At 50.9% G+C, this 24828-nt stretch overlaps 1 protein-coding gene across 1 annotated transcript; it reads left to right on the forward strand.

Annotated features, from left to right (window-relative positions):
- On the forward strand, nucleotides 1-23815 carry RCC1L (RCC1 like). Its single transcript, XM_027526935.1, has 11 exons — nucleotides 1-384; nucleotides 4182-4315; nucleotides 7033-7160; nucleotides 8115-8181; nucleotides 8650-8701; nucleotides 9454-9538; nucleotides 11830-12011; nucleotides 14937-15024; nucleotides 15831-16004; nucleotides 18360-18445; nucleotides 23045-23815. Exons 1-11 carry the CDS (start codon nucleotides 61-63, stop codon nucleotides 23120-23122), a joined length of 1398 nt encoding a protein of 465 aa, XP_027382736.1. The 5' UTR covers nucleotides 1-60; the 3' UTR covers nucleotides 23123-23815.
- The last annotated feature ends 1013 nt before the right edge of the window (nucleotides 23816-24828 follow it).

The following is a 24828-nucleotide window of genomic DNA, read 5'->3' on the forward strand; positions in this document are numbered from 1 at the left end:
GTAAGGTCAAGGGTCACCAATATGGCGGCGCCCAGGAGCTGTTAAGGCGTGAGACGGAGGATGGCGGTGGTGACGCTGGCGGCGGTGGCTCGGCTGGGGCGCCGGCTGAGTGGGCTGGGGCCGGGCCGCGGACACTGGACAGCGGCCGGACGCTCGCGGAGCCGGCGCGAGGCGGCGGAGGCCGAGGCGGATGCGCCCGTGTTCCAGTACGTGGGTGAGCGTGCAACTCGCGCCGACCGAATCTTCGTGTGGGGCTTCAGCTTCTCCGGGGCGCTGGGCGTGCCCACCTTCGTGCTGCCCGGCTCCGGACCCCAGCCCCGCGCCGGCTCGCGGCCGCGCCGCAGGATCCAGCCCGTGCCCTACCGCCTGGAGCTGGACCAAAAGGTGAGGACTGCGGCTTCTTCCCTCCCTCCCTCGGTGCCGCTCTCTAGTCTTCGCCGTTCCTCCTGAGACCCTCTTGGAGGGTTGGCGACTCTGGGTGGACAAACTTCGGGGAGAACGACCCTCCCCGAAGGGGAGGGTGTTGTGTCCGGCTCGCGTCATTCTCGCGACACCCCGTGAGCCGGGGTCGTTGCCACAGTTACGGGAGAGGAAAGGGAGGCTCAGAGAGGTTAAGGGACGGGCCCATTGCCCCAAGGTTCGTAGGTGTTCGGTACTTAGGGATTCGCCCTCGGGCTAGACCCCAGAAGTTCTTCTGCTAGGAAAGTGAAAATGAAGTCGCTCAGTCGGTTCCGACTCTTTGCGACTCGTGGACTGTAGCCCACCAAGCTCCTCTGTCCATGGGATTCTCCAGGCAAGAATACTGGAGTGGGTTGCCATCTCCTTCTCCAGGGGATCTTCCCGATCCAGGGATCGAACGCAGGTCTCCCACATTGCAGGCAAACACTTTAACCTCTGCGCCACCAGGGAAGCCCTTAAATACAAGAAAACAGTCTCTCAGAAAACCTCCTATAGAGACACGGAACTTAAGTGGACTTCAAAAGGTCTGAGAAAATGTGGGCCGGTTGGAGTCGGTGAATAGCTCGGAAAGGAAATGTTAACTGGAGAAGTAACAGGAATGACAGCGAGGATGAAAGGTCTAAACACACTGGAATGGTTGCACAGGAGGCCCGTGAGTTGACTCAGACTTGAAGAGATGCAGTAAAGAACAGCTCCTGGAGGGCGCCTTATTGTGGCAGCCAGTATATAGAAAAGCAGAAAAGGATGTTTAGGATAGGTTCTTGCTTGGTGTGGTTGTGGACATCTTGGTAGGCGGTGGAAAAGAAGCAGATTGGACCGCTTTGGCTTCTGACTTTTCTGTCAAGGATAACACATGATCTTTTGCCCTAAATAGGGAGCACGTAAACAGGGATTATTAAGCTTCAGTGAAAGGTTTACTTCTTAATGTTGAGTTGTGAGAGTTATTTATGTGTTCTGGATGTAGGTGCTTTATCGCATATATGATATGTGCATATATTTTCTGCCAGTTCTTGATTTTCTTTTTATTTTAATAGTGTCCTTCAGGAAGCAAAAGTTTTTAATTGAATAAAGTTCAGTTGATGAGGTTTTCTGGTGTGGATCAGGCATTTGGTATATCTAAGAAGTCTTTGCCCATCCCAAGATTGCAAAGATAATTTTCGTATGTTTTTGTTTAGGATCTTCATAGTTTGAGTTCTTATACTTTGGTCTGTGAGCCAGTCATTTGAGTTAATTTTTGTGTATGGTATGTGGGCCTCCCTCGTGGCTCAGTGGTAAAGAATATGCCTGCCAATGCAGGAGATGCGGTCCTGGAGGAGGAAATGGCTGGCTAGCCACTCCAGTATCCTTGCTTGGGAAATCCCAAGGACAGAGGAGCCTGGCAGGTTCGTGGGGTCGCCACAGAGTCGGACAGACTTAGCAACTAACTTTTCTGTAATCTAGGACGTCAGTCTCCTCTGCTGTGTGTGGCTGCTGACATTGCTTGTGTTTTTGTTTTGTTCCGCCCCCCTCCCCCAACTGTCCTTTTTTTTTTTTTTAAGTCAGCCTTCTTGGCGTTTGCCAATGATTTGGGCAGAGGCTGTGCTCAGACACCTTGAGCTAGTAAGTCTTCTGCTCTCCACTTTGATTCTGTGTGTGGGTTGGGGATCACATTCAAAGTTCAGCCTGATCTCAAGTCGGCCTCAGCTTTTCTTCCCACTGGGAGCTCCTTGTGCAGTTTCCCTGTCAGCCATGCAGGTGTGAAGAGCTTTCTGTGACTCTCATTTCTAGGACCTGCCTGTTACATTTCTCCTCTTACCGGAGTCAGGATTGCAACCTCAGACTCAGTGAATCGCGAATCTTCCTTGTTTGTTTCCTGCTGAATTTGCTGTGGGGCATGAGTTTTCACCTTTTACCGCAAATTAAGTCTGTCTAACCAACAAAACTGATGGTTTTCACTGTCAGCGCTGCCCTTTTCTAACTCCTGTGCCGACTGAGCTGGGTTAGCTGGAGCAACTCCGGACAAGAAGTCTACAAACCCTGGTATTTCTTGCCTGTAGGTCTAGCAGCACTTTGTGAGTAATTTCTTGATTTGTTTGCCTTTGATTGACTTCTGGAGCCCTGAAATGGTTGTGGTTTTTTTTTTTTTTTTTTTTTTTTCCAGTTTTCTCCAGTTTTTTACTTGTTTTTTGGGGGAAAGATTAGCTAACCTCTTTACACCACCAGAGTTGGAAAGTCCCCTTCTGGTGCTTTATTATAACAAACATTGCTTAATGCTGACTCTGTGTTAGGTACTGTTCAATGCCTTTTCACATACTGGCAGATTTAATAATATAGCAGGTGCTACCCAAATATTTGTTGGCTGTTGAACAAACAGATGAGAGTAATCGTATCGTGTGCTGGGCAGCGGCTTCAGAACTGTTTTCTGTGTTTCCTGCTGTGTGGTCAGGGGTTGTATCCGGCCTCCCCAGTGGGTCATTTCCTTGGAGGTGGAGCCGTTCCAAGAGACCAGGGGACTGAGGTGCTTTTCCGTTTTTCCTGATGTAGTGGTGCATCTGTGTATGCTCCATGTGAGTGTTAGGAGAGCAAGTGTCACAGGGCAGAAGGAGGGGTCTGTAACTTTTGGATGGCTCGATTAAACAGGTCATCAACTTTAAAAAGAAATATTTAGCTCGCTTTCTTCAAGATATGCTGGAGTTAAAAAATGTAAAAACAAAACAACACTCCTGTTTGTTCATTATCGTGGTAAGCTAGCATTTTCATCAGGATCAGGTTAGATTTCCAGGTAGTCTCTGAGATCAACTATATAGGTCTTCGGTAAACTATAAACAGCCAAGAGATAATGGAGGAACGTTAGGGTGACCATGCGATGTGTTCTCATTTGCTTGAGAGTGAACTTTAGGGCATCAGGTGTAAACCAGGATTGTCTCAGGCTGCTCTGGGTATTGTGGAAAGGGAGTTGACCTTAAAGCCAGGCTGCCTTTGGTTTGTTACCAGCCCCACTGAAGACTCAGTTTCCTTATCTGATCTTGAAGGTGGGGATCAGTCAGTGTGTCATATTCATGGTAGCTGTGATAACTAATTCTTCTTCATGGAAGTAGTGGTTTGAGACTATTAACACTGTAGCATAAGGATTAATAGCATGCGCTCCGCAATCAGACAGCTTAGGCAAGGTACCTAATCTCTAGGAGGTTTGAATTTCTTATATACCAAATACTACTATTACTACCCTTAGTAATAATAATAAGCACATTATATAGCTCTTACATTAAGCCAGGTACTGTTTACTCTTAAAGTTTTAACTATATTAACTCATTTAGTCTTCACAACTACTCCTAACTATTATAGGAGAGACACTGTTGTTAACTATTTTGCATATAGGGAAAGAGACACAGAGAAGTTAAGTAGTCTGTCTCAGGTTACACAGCTGGTAAAGGTCTACCCAGTGGTCAACCCTTTGATCTTGCCAAGATTCAAACTAAAACTAAGGTAGTCTTCAAGTTTACTATGCGAGACTATGTCTTGGTGAATGGGGATCATTTGATACCTAGACAACTGGGTGACAAGATTAAATGAGGTTGTGCATATCAAGCCCTTAACACATGGTAAACCTCCAGTAAGTGTTAGTTGCTATAGTAATAGTGGTGGTTCTTGAAATGGATAAATAACCTGTGATTTATTGCTGGGAAAACTTATGTCCCATATCAGTCAATGCTTTATGGGATTTTTTTTTTTTTTCCATTCAGATTTCATCTGCCGCCTGTGGATATGGATTCACATTGCTGTCCTCTAAAACCAAGGATATTACCAAAGTTTGGGGTATGGGGCTCAACAAAGATTCTCAGCTTGGATTTCACAGGAGCCGGAAAGATAAAAGTAAGTATTCTCACCTTGATTTCTCTCTGCTGTGAGTGGTCTGAAAAGGCACTCTTTGATTTTTAAGAAAATGGTTTCATAAACCAAACCATAGCAACAAAATAGATGGGAGTCTTTAAAGTGTTGTTTGAAACCATCTAGACCAGATTATTTTCCAGTCTGTTTGGTAATAACATTGAAACTTTAGGCAAAGGAGCATTTGCTGATGAGTAAAGGTATTCTTTTTGGCCCCAAAGAGATGCCCCTTTTTTCCCTAGGTTGGAGATCACTTGAAATATTCTGCAGTGCCTACAATATGGTCTAAGAGGAAAAATTCAATGAAATCCTTAAGATGGAGATTTGATTCCAGGTATTCGAAACTTGAATTGTAAGAACGTTAATTATTTATAATGACAGCTTTATAAGTAGACAGTAGTAAATCAATTATAAGTACAATAAGAAGCATTTATTTTTTTAAATAAAGGAGTAATTACCAGAAATATACTGGATAAGCCTCCCCCCCCATTTTTTCCTATTCCTTTATTCATATGCAAATATATTTAAAAATATAATTTTGATTACAGCATATGTTTTGTTTTCTGCCTTTCTTCACTTAATTTTATATTGGGAGTCTTTTATAAATTAGTAATGAAGGCTTTATTAGCTGCAAGATACCACATTACTAAGAGTCTAGCGCACCCCATGTACTGCCACCAGCTCCAGCAGTCATCAGCTCACTCGTCGTGTTTTATTCAGCCTCCACCATCCCCCTCAACAAATTTGAAGCAAATCCTAACATTATTGATTTTTTTCATGAATATTTCAGTACATATCTAAAAAAATTAAGAATTCTTAAAAAAAAAAAAGATACTATTATCACACCCAAAATAATTAGCAGTATAGTCATTTGATATCATCAGATATCCAGTGTTTATTTTATTTTTTTTTATGGCTGTGCTGTTTGGCTTGCAGGATCTGTTACCTGACCAGAGATTAAACCCCGGGTAATTAAACTTTCACAGCAGTGAAAGTGCCAAATCCTGACCACCAGGGAGCTCCCCCTCAGTGTTTAAATTGCCTATTATCTCATAAATATCATTAGGCTTATATTTTAAAAATTTATTTGAATCAAGGTCCAGATAAAGGCCAGACATTGATTGGTTGGTAAGACTTTTGAAAGTCTTTTGCGTTTGTGTCCGTCTTTTTCTCCTTGATATTTATTTATTGAAGGAATCATGGCGATTGTCCTGTAGAAGCGTCCAGGCTGGAGTTTGCTGATTGCATCCCTGTGGCGCTCTGTGGCGTGCTCTGCTGTCCTTTGTTTCCTGTCAGTTGGTAGCTGGAAGTGGAGCCAGATTCCCCGAGAGCTGTAACACTTCCGATTCCCTTCAAATGTTATGTCTTTGCTGCTTCCCAGGCCCTTAGGGGTCAGTGACTATAGTAATAGGAGATGTGAAGTTTTTAGTATTTTAAAATACAGTATTACACTAATAGCGTTATCCAGTGCCTTTGGTTTAGCTTAGAGTTACATCATCTTCTTGTGATAAATTACAGTTATTCCATGCTGATCAAAAGCTCTGTTTGAAAATTGTATCAGTCACAAGTGAATACCAACAGGCATGTATGATGGTAACGCCATATATTTGGTAAATGAAATGTTTTTAAACGTGGGGTTCATGGGAGAAAAGAGGAGGGTCATGAGTGGTTGAGAACCAGGACATTGGCAGATCTTAACTCCAGCCTCTGTTACAAATATTCAGAAGTTCATCGTTTAGAACCTACCGTAGTGAAAGTGTTATACCTCAGTCATGTCCCTCTCTTTGTGACCCCATGGACTGTAGCCTCAGGCTCTTCTATCCATGGAATTCTCCAGGCAAGAATACTGGAGTAGAGTGCTGTTTCCTCCTCCAGGGGATCTTCCCAACCTAGGTAGGAATCGCCTGCATTCCAGGCAGATTCTTTACTGTCTGAGCCACCAGGGAAGCCCAAAACATACTGTAGGATTTCCCTATGTAGGCCAATCTGGCTTCTCCAGTAGGATTATAAAGAACAATAAGATTCTTCTTTGGGGTGCCTTCTAAAACACTTTCCTCCCTTTCTTGCTTATTTAAATATTAAAATTTTCTTTTTTGAATAGATAACATACATACTTCAGAATCCTAAAGGCGCAGTTAAATATACAGTGACAAGTCTGCTTTCCACCTCTGTCCTCCAAGCCACACAGCTTTTCTCCCTGAAGACAACATATGTCAGGAGTTTCCAGTTTATCCTCCTAGAGAGATTTTGTGCATATGGAAGGAAGCACATGCATCTATGTATTCTTTTTACTTTTACTCTAAGTTGTATCATACTGTATATGCTATTCTTCAGTCTACTGATGAATTCTAATGGTGCTTGCAGGAAGAAAGTGCTTTTCCTTTCCTTAAAAATCCAGAAGGTGGGACTTCCCTGGTGGTCTAGCAGTTAAGACTCCACACTACCAGTGTAGGGGGTGTGGGTTTGATCCCTGGTTGCTAATATTTCTGCAGGCTGTGTGTTGTGGCCAAAAAAAGAAAAAAAAATCCAGCAGGTTTTAAATGACATGGGAAGAAATTTCTTTAATAGGACTAAGTATGCTTTACAGTAACTCATCGTGTGATGGACGCCGGGGGCAGGGAGCGGGGCTGGAGTTCTCTCCGCTCTGCCAATAACGTCCGTCTCCGGGCCGTGTAACGCGTGTGCGCCTGCGCATTCTCGTTTCAGCGAGGGATACGAGTACGTGCTGGAGCCCTCGCCCGTGCCGCTGCCGCTGGACAGGCCCCAGGAGACGCGGGTGCTGCAGGTCTCCTGTGGCAGAGCCCACTCGCTCGTCCTGACGGACGGCGAAGGAGGTGATGGACGTGTTCCGGGGGTGTGGGAGAGTGGGGGCCGCTTTCCGGCGGCCGGGCCTGAAGGGGTTCTTGGGGTTGGGCCCCATCTAGTTAGTGAAGCTGTTGGCATTTCCTGAGCAAGTCAGTGGGATGGCTCAAGAGAGCGGTGTGGGGCCGACCTTGGCAACTCTTGCATGTTCTCTGCCCTCTGTGGCTCTTGGGAAATCTCGGTCTGTATTTATAAACGTGATAGCGCGCACCGGATCATGACCTACTTCTCCTTAGCCCTGGAGCCACCAAGCCGGACTCTGTGTGTGTGTGTAGATGGTTTTTTCCCTCGTACTGAAAGCAGCCTGTTTGCTGACACGCCAGACTGTGTGTGTGTGTGTGTGTGTGTAGGTGGATTTTTCTCTTGTACTGAGAGGAGCCTGTTTGCTGACAGTTCTTCCACATGGGGTGGGGGTGGAGAGTTTCCCTAGTTCAAGCTCCTGGCTCACCCCCGGCCCTCTTCAGAAGAGCGGTTGTTTCCAGGGGAAGGTCAACTTCACTAAAGTTTTCAAATTTCACTCTTTTGGCTCAGTATGCTTTGTAGGAAATGGTGAAGGTGGTGTTAGGAGCTCTTTTAGCGGGGGAGGCTTGGCGTTGAGGGCAGCCTTGTGACAGGTCCAGGGAATGGGGTTGCTGAGGCCTTCCTTCCACGAGATGTGCTCACCTCATCATGTAGCATTCCTGAGAAGCACTCCCAGGGCCCACGTGGGGAGGCAGAAGGCATGGCAACAGTGGCCTGAGCTGTCCTGGCCGGCCTGCACTCCAGCACTGCCGTAGGGGTGCCTGCAGAGGCTGGGAATGTTGGAGAAGGAGGCTGAGTGGCAGCTGGGGCAAGTGGTTGCACTAGAACCGCATGTGAGACTCTCCTCCCAGTCCTGAGGATTCCAGGACCTGCAGAGCTCATTTGATTGGCGTTTTATCCTTTAGTTTTCAGCATGGGGAATAATTCTTACGGGCAGTGTGGAAGAAAGGTGGTCGAGAATGAAATTTATAGGTGAGTTCCTGAAATTGCTACCCCTCCCCCAGGTTGTGTGGAGTGTTAAACACCTTGTGAGATGTGAGAGACCCCAGAGTCATAAAACGCAGTGGGAGGTCCCCGGAAGGTGTGGAGAGTGGGAGGGAGGGAGCCTGAGCCCTGTCTGATGTGGGAATGTCTTTGATTTCATTTGCTGCTTTCACCAGACTGATTAACTTAAAAATTCTGCTAATCTTTAAAAAAATTTCCCTCTAGCTCCTCATATTATGCTGGTAGATCTAAATTACACTCAGAAGTCTGCAGCATATTAAAGTCACCAAAGGATTTTGTTTTACTTTCATGCCCAGACCTCCCTCTCCTTGTATTTGACCCTGAGATCTCCCTGACGTTACCGTGTGCATGTGGGGGCCACCGGTTGGGGTGACGAGAGGGGCTGGAATTACCCAGTGCTTACCATGCTTCTTCCCAAATTTCTCCTGGCTGTAGTGAAAGTCACAGAGTTCATAGGATGCAGGACTTCGATGGACAGGTGGTCCAGGTAAGAGATGGGGGCTGAGGACCACTGGTCTTGCACCCCCACCCCACACCCGGGGGTGATTTTGAAAGGGTGAAAGTTGGGTGAGCTGATGGCAAACTATTACGGTGATTTTCTGAATTAATAAATTATTTTGGTAAGCATTGTTGCCAGCCTATTCTAGGTCAGGGCTTACGCCAGCTTGTGGGGATACAAAGTTTAATAAAAATTGGTGAGAGTGAGTAACACTCTGGGGAGAGGCAGGTTATATACCGGCGTGTCAGAGTGTAATTCGAGCTCTGCGTTCCAGGCTGCTTTATCCTGCTGACCATTTTATGCTCATCCACGGTATAGTGCCTGGCACACAGTAGATACTTAACTGTGTAAATGAGTGTATACAGAAAGCGCTTATGAGGGCACCAGAAGGAGATCTGTTACTCCTACCTGGGGTGGACTGGAAGGAGGGAAGGGCTTCTGGAGGAGGCCATGGTTCCTGGGGTGGAGTGGGGTGGAGGGGCGCTTGGGTTCGCTCCTTAGGACATGAGGCACCGTTTTGTTTTTAGCCAGAGCAGTTTCAGGGGAGTGGGAGACACAGGCTGGGCTGTGCTGGATTGAGAAAGAGTTGGCCGTGGAGCAGGGCGGGGCAGCCTGCCACCCAGCCCCTGCAGCATTCCGGGGTGGTGGGCAGTGGTGCCTGGCTTTGGGCACTTGGGCCAGGACAGCGGGGCTCTAAGGATTTCTTCTCACCAGTCATCTCGCCTCCATTTGTGTGGTAGGTCGCCTGCGGTCAGGACCACAGTCTGTTCCTGACGGATCAAGGAGAAGTGTATTCTTGTGGATGGGGTGCGGACGGGCAGACAGGTAGTGTCCCTTCCTCCCCCGGCCCCTCCCCGGGGATGGCACAGTTGCCTTCATCCGGCCCTTCCCTCTCCTGTCCCTTCCCGCGTGTCCCCTCCCTTTCCCCTCAGCCCCGGCTCCTGGATTGGATGGAGGACTGGGGCTGCCCCACCATACAAGTCTGAGTCTTTTCAGAGACAAATGCCCCCTAATGGGAGCTCGGCTTCAACTGATTTGAGAAGATTGTGATTCAGGGAGAGAGGAATGAGAGAGGAGGTTTATCATCCTTGCGCAGCTTACCTTTCTGTGTTCTGTGTTTGTCTGAAGGGAGGACCTTAAATTTAAGATTTAAACCTTGTGTAAATCCTCTATCATCCCGCCACCTCAACACATCATCTTTGTCCCTTGACTCATGTTTTTTCCCTGTCCTTATTCATATGTGAACATCGTTTATGGTACTCAGAGGTGTGATTTTTATATGCCTGTTTTATTGTTAAATTTACTTGAAACATTTTCCCACGTTGGTATAATTTGCACAGTTTTTAATATTTGTATGATAGAGCATCCAATTCGTGTACTATAAGGTGAATTAATAATTTAGTTATTTGATCAGATAGCTACTCATTACCCTGTAGTCAGGAGGCATACTTTTGGTGGGGGTGGGGTGGGGGGTGCAGTAGCCATTGCAGATACGACATTTGTCACATATACATGTCTAGCTTTTCCCTTCATTTGGATTGTTGCCCTGGGATGAATTTCCCAGGTGTGGGTCAAAGGATTCGAGTATTTTTATTGTTTTCAGGATATACTGTTATGTTGCTTTCCAAAAGTTTCAGTGTTGGAAATGACTTATATTGACGTCAGCAGTGTACCGAAGTACTGATTTAATCATCAGCCCTCTAGCAGGGATTATTGTCAGTTTAAGTGTCCTAATTTAATCCCAGTGCCAGTTTTTAAAGTGTGCATTTCTTTAGTATCTGTAAAGTTGAAGCTTCCTTTTTATTTTTTCAAATCTTGGTGTGAGTAACTTTTAAAAATCAGCTTTTTATAAAAAGAATGAAATTGATACATTTTTGACAGCACAGACCAAGGAGTGAGGTGAAAGTCTCAGTGCTGGAGAGAACCCTGGTTTAGTTTCCTGGCGCCACTCCAGAAGCTCTGCTGTCCCGTGGCCTCACTGCCCTTGCTTGCCAGGCTCTGAGTCCAGCCCCGAGGTCCCCCTGCACCCTGATCGGGAGCCCCTCCTCTGCTGCTGCAGGGCCTTTGCACATGCTGTTCCCTCAGCCTGGCATGCTCTTCTTCACTCTCCCTTTCATCCTGCAGACCTTGGTTTGAGGTTGTCTTTTCAGTGAAGGCCCCCCTGACCATCAGGTCTAAAGCAGTTTCTATCTCCGTATCCAGTTTCTTTAATAACCCTTCAACATTTTGAGTTAATTTTTAAAAATCTTTTTTAGTATATGGATTATACTTTGTGTATACAAAAGATGATATATAGGTTTTGCGTTGCCTGTTCCCAGAGGGTGTTGCCAGTCCGACACTGCTTTGGGCTCCTTGCAGGAAACCTAGTATAAGCAGGGCTCTGTGGTTTGGGGTCTCCCTCATCTGCTGCCCAAGGGGTTACCCTCCATCGCCGAGCTGGTAGTGACGTTTGCCCTCCTGGCAAGCCCTATCTTTTCCTTGGCTCATTGTTTACCACACCAGTTTGCCAGTTTCTATTTGTTGTTTTGGGGGAATGGCGTGGGGGGTTGACATTGCATGGGCTCTTATAAATTTCCTTTATTTTCTCCCAAGCCCAGCAGTGCCTCAGGAATTGCTTGTTGTAACTTTGGTTTCCCAGTGCATATAGAAGTTATGTTTATACTGTAGTCTATTAAGTGTGCAATAGCATTATGTCTAAAAAAAAACAAGGTACATATCTTAATAAAAAAATACTGCCTCCAAAGTATTAACCATCACCTGACAATACAGGGTTGCCACAGACCTTCAATTTGTTAACAGTGCAGTATCTGCAAAGTGCAATAGAACGAGTTGTGCCTGGATATCGTATACAAGGTCTGGTAGGCTCATTGTGTGGTGGCGTTTCATCTTGAAAAGGTTTCTAACTTGAATCAGACTTAGGAAACATCAAGGGTTTTACGTGTCAACAATCACTATGATGTTTTTTCCTCTTAGAGAACGTGGAACAGGAAGTTGTACAGCGTGCAGGGGGAACTGATTAGGATTCTGAGTTGATCTTTGTAAAGTGCTTAAAACGGTGTTTGGCACATAGTAAGTCAAGGCAAATGTTTGAGTAACACAGTTTTCCATTGTGTCAGGCCTGGGTCACTACAATATCACCAGCACGCCCACCAAGCTGGGGGGAGACCTGGCCGGAGTGAATGTCGTCCAGGTGGCCACCTACGGGGACTGCTGCCTGGCCGTGTCGGCTGATGGTGGCCTCTTCGGCTGGGGCAACTCTGAGTACCTGCAGCTGGCCTCTGTCACTGACTCCACACAGGTACGCGGTCACTGGCAGCCCGGGCTGGGGGCTTGGAAGTAGTATTAAGGACATGCAGAAGAGGTCCGTCACCAAGGGGAGATGTCCAGACTGCTGTGTAGCCTCGCCTGACCTGAGGCTGCCTCTTCAAGGGGCCGAGTGCTTGACGATCTCTTTGGAGCCTAGAAAGAAAGCTTAGGTTCAAAAGCCTTCATTATCAATACTTCTATAAGCTAGTCCTGGCTTAGAGCAGTAGTTTGAGTATGTCTGTCTGCCCTGTCCTGTTCTGAAAGGGGAAGTGAGGCTGTTTACACATGATCCTGCGACATCCCAGTGGGCCTTTTGCTTCCGTCCAGCGTGTGTGCCCCTTGATGAAGACGCCGTGCGGCCCCCAGGTCACGCAAGAGAGCCCCGGCGCCTGGCATGTGGGGTCTCCCCGTCGCGACCCTGCCGTCACCGCAGGGGGCCACCGTCCGTACAGTGCAGTAGGGTTTTAAACGTTCTATTAAGGAAAGTTCCAAATATAAGCAAAAAGTAGGCCTTACTGCATAATTAATCTCTATGTAGCCATTACCCATATTCAATAATTGCCAACTAATGGCCCGTTTAAAAAAATAGATAATATACTGTTTTAAATTGTATGGCTTAGTGGTTTTTAGTATATTCACAAGGCTGTGTAACTGTCACCAGTATCTAATTCCAGAACATTTTCATTAACCCTCCCCCACCCTCCTCTCCAAAAAGCCCCACACACCTAATGGCCAGTTCTGTTGCATCTGTAACTCCATCTACTTCTCTGTCCTACATTATTTTGAAGCAAATCCTAGACTTTATAAATCATTGTGTCTCTAAGTGATAAGGACTTAAATTAATATCATCAAGCTTCTGACAACACACAGAAGAGTTTTAAATATGTTAATAGGTAAAGAAAGGGATAAAGGTCAGCTAATCAGACAAAGATAATCCTCAGTTCTCTGTGGTCTGACACACTGGCTAGAAGTGGCTGCAGATTAGGCCCTGAACTTTCTAGTAGCTGAAACAGAAGAAAAGGTCATCGGTTACTATTTTAATATGTTTATTTTTATTTATTCATTTGGTTGTGTCAGATCTTAGTTGTGGCATGTGGAACCTAGTTCCCTGACCAGGGATTGAACCTTGGCCTCCTGGAGTTGGAATCTCAGAGTCTTAGCCACTGTATCACCAGGGAAGTCCCAGAAAACGTGGTCAGTTAATGATTCATTGTTTTCATAAGATAAATTGCAAATAAAGTGTTCAGAAGAAGGACTGGGCTTCCTGATACCAAGGCCTGAGGTCAGTGTCTGCATGGCCTTCCTGTGGGGGCAGGTCTAGGGTCATGCTGTTGTTACCTGTGCTGCGTGACAAATGACCCTACCATGTAATGGCTTAAAACAACCCATGTTTATTTTCTCTCAGCTTTTGTGAGTCAGAGATCTAGGGCTGGCTTGGCCAGGTCTTTGGCTCTGAGTCTCTTTCTTGGGGTTCACCTTGGGAAGGCTCTGCCTTTGAGCTCACACTGGTGGTTTGCAGCAGGGAGCAGGTCCCCATGGACTGCTGGCCCCGGGGCCCCCCGTCCTCACTGGTGCTTGGCCAGCTCACAGCGGTTGGCCAAGCCTTCCTCAGCTCCTTGCTATGCAGGCTTCTCCACATGGCGGCTCCCAGCACAGCAGTTGGCTTCAGCCGAGCAGGCAGATGAGAGGGTGAGCGAGCATGTCAGTGAGACAGAAGCCAGTGCTCTACAAGTTCATCCCAGTGGTGGCTTCCCCTCATGTTTGCTGGAGGTCTGTTCTGTAGAAGTAAGTCACCAGCCCAGCTTCCTGCATGGCAGGGCGCAGACAGCACACGGTGTGACCTGCAGGAGACAGGTCACTTGTTTGGAAGCAGCCCACCACAGCCCTGATCCTTTATGTGGCCTGGGCCTCACCCTGTCAGGGACAGCAGTGGTGTGTTTCCATGGCTCTTTGCTGGAGCATTTCTCAGTCTTTGCTGAGGGCGGTGTGCCAGAGCCCAGTTGGGCAGAGGAGCCGTGTGAGCCGGTAGCGGACGCCAGGCCCGGCCAGCAGCCTCGTGCCATCTAAGATCAGTAAGCCCCTTTAATCAACTTAGGGGTCCTTATCCTCCAGCTGTCTCCATCTGCCCGTGACTCTGAAAAGACCCATGCCTGTCACTGAAGCACTTAAAATCCATCTTTCCAAAGACACTCCTCAGTAGAAGCGCCAAGACCAAAGCCTGCTGGAAGGCTAGGTAGGCCACTTGGCCGTCTCTAGGCACTGTAGGTTCAGAACATCCTGGAGTGAATCCGTGCTCATCCCCCTACCCTGGCCCTTCTCCATCGTTTCCCACGTCCACTCACCTTCCCCTCTCGAGGTCACATCCCTCTCACTTGGAACCCCTACTGCCTCCCCGTTATGCTCAGGGTAGAGACCAGATCCTTACCGCGGTCAGCCACTGTCCCACGTGGTCTGGTTTTCCTTCTCTCCACCAGCATCTTGCAAATACTCCCCCTCGTTTCCGGCTGCGGCCACCCTGACCTGCTGAAACTCCTGAGCGTGCCACGCGCGCCTCGCCCCCTCTGCACTTCCACCTGCCTGACCTGGGGTTTCCTTCTCTCCTCCCCTGGCTGCTTCCTCCTGACTGCCGTCCCGACACGTGTCCTGCCTTCACTGCACTCAGCGCAGGTTCATCCTGCGTTCATCTTGGCTCACATCTGCCTCCTCCACTGGACTACACTCCCAGAGCGGGACGGGGTGTCCTGCTCCCTCGTCTCCCCCATGCCCTGTTAGACCCTCAGCACCTGTAGAGTATTTGGGATTATCTAGGGGAGGGCATGAATGAACTGGGACTTAGACCTACCCTGTACACGAAACAGTGTTTCCAAGTTCTTGCTGGTTTGTCTTCCTAACGGTGTGGCCCCTTCCTCTGATGCAGGTGAATGTCCCCCGGTGCTTGCCCTTCTCAGGAGTGGGGCAGGTGAAGCAGGCTGCGTGTGGGGGCACAGGCTGCGCGGTGTTAAATGGTGAGCCCCTCTTGCGGGCTGTTTGCTGGGAAGCTGAGGGTGGGATGGCTGCGGAAGGGCTGGTGTCCACTGGGTCCGGCTCTCAGTGTGGGGAGTGGGCCTGTGGAAAGATCAGAGTTCAGTCCACAGAGGGGGAGGGTGACTGATGTTCTTGACAGAAGGCTAACAGCTGTGATTTATACATCGACAAAGAGCCAGTGTAGAACTGAGGATTGCAGACCTCTGGCTTGCTTGCTCCCTCTCCCTGAGCCTGGGCCAAAGACTCCAGCCCTGCCTTCTCCAGAGAGACTGTGCTGAGAGCCCATGGGCACACAGGAGGCGGCCTAGGGTCCAGATCCTGAGAGCCACGCCCCCTGGGATTACGCATCTGGCACCACTGATCAGTGTTAAACTTTTTATAACCTGAAAGTCATTGCGAGTTTTAGAATCTGGCCAGGAGTCGTGTGGGTACTTGGCTCCATCTGCTGCTCATGTCGGGAAAAGCTGTCCTTGTCAGGCTCCCCTATGTTCACGTGGGGTCTGTGGGTGATTTATGGAGCAGCCCTGTCCAGCACCCTCAAGATGTGGGATTTGTGTTCTGAGATTGGTTAGCTGGCGAGACATCCTCCACAAGCACAAATTTGAAAGAGGAGAAAATAAACATTAAGTATCTATCTCAACATGTTCTTGCCAAGCAAAAGGGAAAAGAAAAAAGGAAAAAAAAATGCGTCTGGATGTAACACATCTTGGTGGCGTGGTTTGCATTTCTTGAGAGGGAGGGCTGTGCTTGGTTTGACTTCCTGACTGTTGTTTTTACTGTAATCCAGGAGAAGGACATGTTTTCGTCTGGGGCTACGGAATTCTTGGGAAGGGACCAAACCTCTTGGAAACCGCTCTTCCAGAAATGATTCCACCCACTCTCTTTGGCCTGTCGGAGTTCAACCCGGGAGTCCAGGTTTCCCGCATTCGCTGCGGGCTCAGCCACTTCGCCGCCCTGACCAGTAAGTGACCAGGCCCGTGCGGCCCCAAGGCCTGGCCGGGCTTCTGCCTCTCGGGTTCAGCCCCAGGCCGAGGGCCGCTCTCAGTTCCCATCGGTCCAGCGGAGTGGCGCCCTTGTGTGGATAATTAGAGAGAGCGGCTGATCCAGAAGTTGTTCAGCTTGAGGTTGTGTAATGTGTCTCCTTTTCATCCCGGAGGTTTGTTTTTGGTTCATCTGGTTTGTGGTTAGGCTAACATTACAGTGAGTTTCTCAAGAGGACACAGTCGGTGGTTGGGAGAGGGGACCCTGGAGTGGGCCCGGGGGAAACCAGTGGGGGTTTGGCGGCATCCGCTGTGGGCGAACAGGAAGCGACCTTGCGGGGCTTCCTCCTGGCCCCCTGGCCACGCCCACCCCTCGTCCAGCCTGGAGTGCAGGAGGCGCATGCGTCAGGCCGGCCTGTGGTTTCGGGAGGTGGATGTGCCTGGTTTCTCCAGAGTGCTGGGGCAGAGTGATCAAAGGGGAGGCGGAAATGGAGGCTTTCTCAGAGGTCTGCCCAATCACGGAGCCACGAGCTATCCAGTTACCCTGCAGACCTCCAGCGTGCCTGCGCTCCCACCACTGCGGCTGTCGGGTCAGCTTGCTCCCCTTTAGTTGACTTGAAAAGTAAGACTGAACTAAACAGATTTCATTTTATGACTTTGAAGTATTATAAATTCGCTTTTTCCTTGAAATTTTAAAGACCTTTTTGTCTCATGGCAAGTAGTTATTTTCTTAAAACATCTGAGCTGGGACAGTCAGTTTGGGGTCCCCCTCGTCTGTTCTCTGGCCTCCTGCTAACGTGAGGCCCGCTCCAGATAAGCACCCTCTGGAGGCTCCAGAGTCCTCACGGCCTCTCAGTCACGGTCCGCGTTTCGGTTTGGGGGTTCTGAAGCAGCGGTGGCTGCTGTGCTGGGGGCTGCAGTGCTGTCTGACTGTGCCCTGAGGCACCCCAGTGATAGCAGGGGCAACTGGGGTGATCCCTCACCACCCCCCACGCAGGGTCAGCCACCTCCATCTGCAAATATATGTGTCACATGAGCGTTTTGAAGCTGTTCTGACGTGGCAAAGAAGAGTTGGTATGGGTGAATTCTAGAGGTAACGATTATCTGTAATTTCCCAAATGTTTAAGGCTTAAATTGTGTGCAGAGTCACGAACTTCAGAATCCACACACAGCCTTCACCTAGGACTAAGGTAGATTCCTTTGTCTGCTGTTCCACCATGTAGCCATGTGGGTCACACTGAAATGAAATCCTACTTAGATTTCCCCCAGAATCCAGCAGCCATCCTCCCAGTGCCAGTGACTGTTCCTCAGTAGAAGGAGCCCCAGGACCCGGGTGTCTCCCATGTCTCTGGGCCTGGCATTTGCGTGCGGCCATCTGGTTTACCCTGAGGTACTCCCCCCTCGGGTGGAAGACCAAGGAGGGCAGGCAGGACAGAGGCTCTGACGTGTGTCACCAAAGGGCCCTTTACTGAGCCAGCCGGGTTGTTTCAGTTCAGCTCCTGCGTGTCTGTCCTTCCCACGACCAGAGCCTTCTGCCTGCTGGGGCTGTGAATGGGACCTCTGTGCTAAGGATGCCCCAAGCTGGTGCGGGAGGAAGTCTGGACCGAGGGGCCTTCCCAGTCTGGGGGTTCGTCCTGGAGGCTGGGGTTCCCAGAGCCCCAGTCTGGCTTCAGTGTCCTGGCCTGTCCCTACAGCACTCTGCCAGTCCTCTTCCTTCGTGGCACTTGCTACAGTTGGAAATCATGCATTTTCGGGTTATTTATTGTTCTCTGTTGGACTGGCTCCACCCGGACGAGGACAGGAACACGCCTGGTGGTCCCCATACCGTCCCAGGTCCTAGCACACAGATGTAGACCCAGCCCAGAGAGGCGCCCCATCACCATGTGTCACTTGACCAAATGCTCCCGAGACCAGACAAGGAGTGACCGATGACCCTACTTCTCACTCTGTCAGGGTGTGACTGGGATTTGAGGATGCTGAGGTCTCAGGATTGTGGAGCGCAGGGTCACACAGCTGGGCGATGGGGGGTGTCCGCAAGGGCTGAGCAGAGGGGGCTGTGTGTGCAGGAGCCCCCAGGCCCACCTCTGGGCACGTGCTCATCTCCCCTGAGAAAGACGCTGCGTGAATCTGGGCTGGGACACGTGTTTGGTTTGGGGATGGTGCTGTTTACTTGTCCCTTCAAAAGCAAGCATTAATAAATCCGGGGAGAAATTGAAGGTTAACATTGATCTTTCTGTACCGGGTTCTAGAAGGCCTATTCTCATGACCCTTCCTTCTCTTGGAGACTTGCCCTTAGCCTAAGCCCCAGCCAAGCCACCGTTGTTCTTTCTCTGCAGACCGAGGAGAGCTGTTTGTGTGGGGCAAGAACATCCGAGGGTGCCTGGGAATCGGTCGCCTGGAAGACCAGTACTTCCCGTGGAGGGTAAGGCTAGGCCAAGCGGCTTGAGGGCATGCTTGCGGAGCCGACACTGGAAGCAGCAGCTGGGCCAGCACCGGGTCCCCGGGGTTCTGGTCTCGTGCTGTCCTTAGGGTGCTTCAGGGAGGAGTGAGCTGCAGGCCGGGTGTCCCCACTCTCCACAAGGGAGGGGGTCGGGCTGAAGGAGCTGACGTGCCAGGAGCTGTTTACCAAGGCCCATGGAGAGGAATGTTTTACAGCGAATTTAAAAGAAAGCAGGATGTTTAATATTTAGAGTGCCTTACCACAGCCACCAGACTGAAACATACAGGCTCTTCTCAGGAGGAGGGTGCAATTATACAAAAAGGCTCATTTCAAAATTAAAGGGAAAGGAGATTCCTTCTTAGGTTGTAGTTTATTTTCACGTTGTTTACTAAGTCAGTTCTTTAAGTTCTTCTAAACAAGGCTATTTATTCTTCTGAGTATAGAACATATGGACCTGGAACAAAATGTATTATGAAAAATAAGCCTCCCATCTCCTGTCGCAGAGGCAGCTTCTGGTTTCATCCTTCCCTTCCGGAGATGGTCTCTGTAGAGAATCAGGCGCTCGTGTGCATGCATGCTTGTGTATGTTCGTGTGTGTGTTTGCATGTGTGCCTAAATGTTTTGTTTTGAAGGATCATTTTTAATAATGTGTTTTGAGGTTGTGTAAAAGCATCTTTTAAAAAACACATAAAAATGCAAAAGAAATGTTTTAATTTTTAAAAAGAAGATTTATCTGTCAAAAACCCATGGAAAGTGTCTGGAGGTGCTTTGTTATTTCACTGGCTGTTTCTCCCAGCCTTTCCCTTAGCTGCTGGCTCTCCTGGCTCCTGTGAACCTCGCTGGCCCTCCCTCCGGTGCAGTCTCCAAGAGACACTGGTCAGAGGGAGGCTTTGAACTTGTTGGGGAAAGATGAGTGCACCCCCAAGTTGTTTCCAGCCTGATGGGGCGGCCCTGCTGTCCCCTGGGGATCCCAGCCCGGGAGAGGAGAGGTGTGGCGGCGGCAGGCAGTGGTCGGCTGTCCGGGAGCAGGAGTGTGGGGCAGTCAGGATCCTGCTTGTCCTTCGGGAGCCCCGACCCCACCCCAAGGGCTCTGTTCTGTGGGAGCAGTTTGGGAAATGGCCGAGCAACCGGGCTTTGAATGAATGACCACTGTGACTTGAGGCTCCCCACTTGCCTTCATTTCCTCAAATTAGAGCGAAGATTAGCTGTGAAGTCGGGTTTGACATCAGAGGGTGTCTTCACTGCTGAAGTGGCCGGGCCAGGCTTGGCCTCTGAGGCGGAGCAGGGGGTGCCAGGCCTGTGGGCGGACTCCTTGCTGTTAAGGCTGGACCCCCGAGCGTCCCTCTGACGTGCTCCCGGCCCCCACGCCATCAGGGCAAGGACGCTCCAGTCTGTTCCTGTGACGGCTGCCCTCAGGCCACATGCTGTCTCCTCTTGGGCATCTGTGGAGCTCCTTCACCCCCTTGTCTCCTTTCGGTTGGGGTGGGAGGATGGTGCTGAGGTCTATGCCGGCTCCAGGATGTGGGGCTGGAGCTCTGGGAGAGCGATGGAGACAGGAGCCAGTTTTTCAATCAGCTAGGTTGGAATCTTTAAAGGTTAGTCTGATGTTGAGTAGTTGGATCTTTCTCCAGTCTGTTCTGTTGTCTCACTTAAAAAAACAATTGCAAGTGATTTTTATTCCTTAAAAATTATATTTTCTTACTTACCTTCAGCAGGGAATATGTTACATCATTTAAAAAGTATTCCACAAAAGGAGGAAAGAAAACTAGAACCGTGTTTGTAGCTCCTATAGTGGTAGTGACTGGTTATTCTTAGACGCACAGAACCGGGGCTTTTCTCATGGTTCACAGGCCCAGGAGGTGACGTCTGAGTCACCTGATCCAAGCCTCTCCTTCCAGAAGCGTCCAGGATGTCTTCCTGCTCCACGTTGGTGCTCAGAGAGGTTCGGTGATCTCTTTAAGGTCACATACCTAGTGAGAAGTGGAGCCCAGATTCGGATTCAGTGTCTGACTTTGAGATGTCACCAAGGCCCCCCTCCTCTGTGAGGGCCTGAGCTGGGTCCCCCGCCATGGAGGAGAGGTCATGTGCAGAGGGAGACCATCTGCGCAATAGCGGCCCCACAGGCCTGGACTCAGGCCACACCCCTGCCCAGGGAAGGGTGATGGCCATCCTGGGGGCAAGGCGCTCTGCTGATGAAGGTGGGGTTGCCCCCCCAGCCTACGGCCGTAAACACTGACTTCCCAGTCGCTCAGCCGTCCGCTGGGCTGGGCTGCGATGTGAACTTGGTCCTTTGCAGACTATGCCTCCCCAGTGCTCTGCGCCCCTCTGGTTGGTTGGAGCCCTGCCTGGGGACCCGCTGCCTTCAGGGCCCTTTTCTTACTTGGCCTCTTCGGGAGCCGCAGGCCCTGGCAGTTCTGACTCCCCGGGGGAGGGTGCGCTGCAGGGCCGGGCCTCCTCACAGGCTGGGCGGGATCCCCTCTGGGGTGTGGCCCCACCTCTGGGTGCCGGGCAAGGTGTCTTCGGGTGTAGCTGAGTGGGGACATGGCGAGTCTGGCGGCCCGGTCACAGCTGTCCAGTGCTCCTCTCGGCCTTCCTCTGTCCTTGATCTGGTGGGCGAGTGTCCTCTGTCCCTGACCTGGTGGGTGTGTGTCCTCTGTCCTTCACCTGGTGGGCGTGTGTCTTGGGAACTTGTCCTTGTGTAGAGAGTTGCTCCTACACTAATTCTGCTCACACTTTTCAGAGTTATTTCAGGCCAGATAGGGGTTGGCTTCTGGAACTGTTTGCCTTTGCAATAATGGGAGTGTAAGTTGGTCTAAATAGAAACTCCTTTTAACCTTGAGGATGACACAGATAGAACACGGCTGAGGGCAGCCGTCTCTTGGATTCAGTTCAGAGGCTGAGGGGTGTGTCACCAGGGAACCACCTGCTTCTCCCCAGAGAGGCTCCCGGGGCCAGCGTGAGCCAGGACCATGTGGTCCTCTCTGCCTTGGGCTCTTGGGCCACAGCCCTTGGGGAATGAGGACAGAGGCGCTTAAGTGCGGCCGCTCGGCTGCCGGTCAGCGCGGAGAGTGGCCTCCCCCGGGGAAGGTCAATAAAGGCGCCCTCGTGGCCGGGGAGGTTGCTGGGAGCTCACCTGGCCGGTCACCCCGGGCAGCATGTTTTCTTCTGCTTCCATGGCCAGCCCGGAACACTTTATGCAGCCCTGGGCCCTCGTGACGGGCGGGGGGCACTGTGGCGTGTTTGCTCAGTGATCCTGTAACAGGTTTTGCTAAGGGCGTTTGTTTAGAGCAGGACGGGCAGCATGACTTGGTGCTAGCGTCCGTTTGCCTTGCGGCCCAGAGCCCTTAATGGACTTGTCTCTGAAGCGTGGACGCTGCTGCCTCTGGGCTTTTAAAAGGCCAGGCCATCTGGCCGGGGTCGTCCCCTCGGAAGCTCAGTAAACTCTGCAGGCTGTTGCAGAGCCGTCTCCAGCTGTCACTTTGCCGCCCGGGGGAGGGTGGGCAGGAGTCGGATGCAGGCAGGAGCGCAGGACCTGCGCCCGGCAGAGGCCGGGGAGGAGCCGGGGCCGGAGCTCAAACGAGACGCCGCACTCCCACTGGCGCTCTGCACCCAGACTCTCTGGAAGAGCAGAAACCAGTGAGAAGTCGTTTCCAGTTCCTCGGGAAGGTGGGGAGCAGGGCAGACGACGATGCGGTGGTATCCAGAGGCAGTAATACCTTTCTTTTCTATTGAACAGTCATTTTATATGGTAGCCATGTGACTGTCACCTATTCAGATCAGTAGTAATAATAACAACAACAATGATACTACAACAATAGGAGAAAGGCAAGTGCCCTTTTCCTGGAGAGCTGGGGGCCTGTGTGGGCCTGGAGATCCCGCTTGTGTCGTGGGCACCGTTTTTGTGTGTGTGTGTGTGCGTGCGTGTGTGTGTGCATGTGTGTGTATGTCCTTCTCCAGGGCCCAGCTGTGGAGCTGTGGGACGACGAGCGTCCGTGTAAAGGCCAGCAGGCCAGGCCGTGGCCTCCACACCCTGCGGGGTTGTCTGCATGTCACCTGGAGGGTTGGCCCTACTGGTGATAACGTGTTGGCAAGGCCGCCAGCCAGGCCTCTGGCCCCTTCTAAGACGCGGTCAGCACCCCTCCTGCAGCCTGCCTGGGCCTGGGGCTGACGGGTGAGACGGGTGAGGACGCTGGGCTGGCAGGACTCCTCCCCACAGTGGGCCCCGCGGGCAGGACTGGGCGGGATGGTTTCTGGAGCCGCTCAGGGAGCTGCCTGGTGACCCCTGGGGCAGGTGGCCACCTCTGGGGAGTCACCCTCACAGGGGAGCAGCCTCTGTGGGGTGTCTGCGTCCTGGGACGGTGCACGCAGGGGCCCAGAGCGGCCTCTCGGGGGTTGGGGGTGTTGCCCTTGACTGTGTGGGGCGTTAGGATGGCCCTTCCCAGCTAACCTTCCAGGTGCGTGTAGGTGGCTGAGGCTCAGACCGGTTCCATTACTGACCCGGAGGCAGAGCCAGGGTCAGGCCCTCGTTGGGCCCCTGCCAGGCCACCTCCCTTCACGGTGTGCTGGGCCTCTCTTTTTCAGGTGACTATGCCTGGGGAGCCCATGGATGTGGCGTGTGGTGTGGATCATATGGTGACTCTGGCCAGGTCCTTCATCTGAACCTCCTCCTCGATCTGCTGGAGCCCGGCCCTGGCCTCAGGACTGCCTGGCCTGCTCAGCCAGGGCAGCCACAGGGCTCTGGATGGGGCCCAAGAGGGTCAGGGCCCGCCGTGCGCTGGGCCGCGCTCCCCACAGCCTGGAGCGGGGTGACTGGAAGTGCTGGAGGTGGTTCCCCTTCCAGCCCAGGGTGAGGCACTTGGCGCAGATTCTGCCCCTGGGCTGAGTGGCCCTGGCAAGGTGAGGACGATCTGCTTCATCTCAGCTCCTTCCCAGGGACACACGGTGGTATCTGCTGTCATGTCTGGTCTTCAGAGAGCTTATCTGCTCAGCCATGTCTGCGCGCTGCTGGAACGCCAGCTGACAGCCCTGCACGGGGGTCCTCCCTGGAAATGCCAGTGGGTGCCAGCCTGGAACCCTGTGGGCCCACAGCAGTCACCTGCCTTGTAACACTTCTTCCTGCCTGGCTCAGAAGACTTGAGAGGCCCCTTGGGAAGATGAGCAAGGCCAGATTTCTGTGGGCCAAGGGCTTTGAACACAATCCGCGAAAGCTTGGCTCGAGTGCTTGCCTTGGAGAAGGAAAACTCAGACGGTGAAAAACATTTGCGTTAATAATGTAACATGTCCTTTTCTTTAACATCTTTTAAAACTCTTTTTTGGAATAAAGTCTATTTTCTGCCTTTTCGTTTTTAAGAACTTGAGAGGCCTTTTTATTTTAACCTAATCATTTAGGGATTAGCTTTCCAAAACAAGGCATTTGGTGAAGAGGCTACTAGAAGCCAGTGAAAGGTACTCTGGAAGACAGTCCCGCTCGGAAACTGTTTTCTGACCAGAGCCTGCCCCCCCTCCCCCGCCATTGCAACTGGGAGAGAACGATGCAGTATAAAAATAACCAGTTATCACGTCACAATCTGGGGTCTCACTCGAGTGTACATACATCCCCTCCTTTTATCTGTTCACTCAACAAATGTTCACTGTTGTGTCCTGTATGTGCCAGGTATTGTTAATCACATAAGAGTCACACGGGGACGGAAAGCCCCCGCAAGCAGGTCTCACAATGCTTACATTTCGAGGAGGCAGAACAATCAACAAGCCAAGTGCAAAGTGTGTTAGATGGTTGCGTGGGCTGTGAAGAAAAAGCAGGAGCGGGCGAGCGGTGCTGGGAGGGCGACATGAAAGTGAACGGTCACTGTCGACGTCCCCGCTGCGGCCCGAGGCAGTGGGGACCAGCCACATGGTGTCTGGGGGGGCGGGGTGTGGTCCTGGGAGCCCTCCTCACCTGGGCACGTGCCACCTCCACTTCTCTGTGGGCCGACCAGTTCTTGTGTTTCTTAGAGCAAAGCTCTTCCATAAACTTGAAACAGAAATTGAAAACCGTCTGTCATGTTCCTTCCCAGAGCTCCTCTTGGGCCAAGGACCACGTCACCCCGGCGGTGAAGAACAGTAACCCTTCCTCCGGGGATACACGCCTTGAACTTCATGATTTGCAGAGCGTGATGCCCCCGAAGGACAGGCAGGGGACCCCCCAGTGATGCTCAGGGACCGTAGGGCATGGTGGTGATGGGGGGTGGTCTCTGTCGAAGGTGGGGGTGGTTTTTAGCCTCCCCACAGGTGGCAGCCATGATCAGATCCGGCCACTGCCTCCTCCTTGGACACCGTGTTAGTCGCTCAGTTGTGTCTGATGCTTTGCGACCCTGTGGACTGTAGCC

The sequence above is a fragment of the Bos indicus x Bos taurus genome, chromosome 25, assembly GCF_003369695.1.
Source record: "Bos indicus x Bos taurus breed Angus x Brahman F1 hybrid chromosome 25, Bos_hybrid_MaternalHap_v2.0, whole genome shotgun sequence".
Taxonomy (NCBI): Eukaryota; Metazoa; Chordata; class Mammalia; order Artiodactyla; family Bovidae; genus Bos; species Bos indicus x Bos taurus.

Bases quoted from the DNA above. Each gene is read 5' to 3' on its own strand.
- RCC1L (XM_027526935.1), top strand. From the start codon at position 61: ATGGCGGTGGTGACGCTGGCGGCGGTGGCTCGGCTGGGGCGCCGGCTG. The intron at 9,539-11,829 runs GTAGTGTCCCTT...CCATTGTGTCAG, and splicing joins GGGTGCGGACGGGCAGACAG to GCCTGGGTCACTACAATATC. The intron at 15,025-15,830 runs GTGAGCCCCTCT...ACTGTAATCCAG, and splicing joins AGGCTGCGCGGTGTTAAATG to GAGAAGGACATGTTTTCGTC.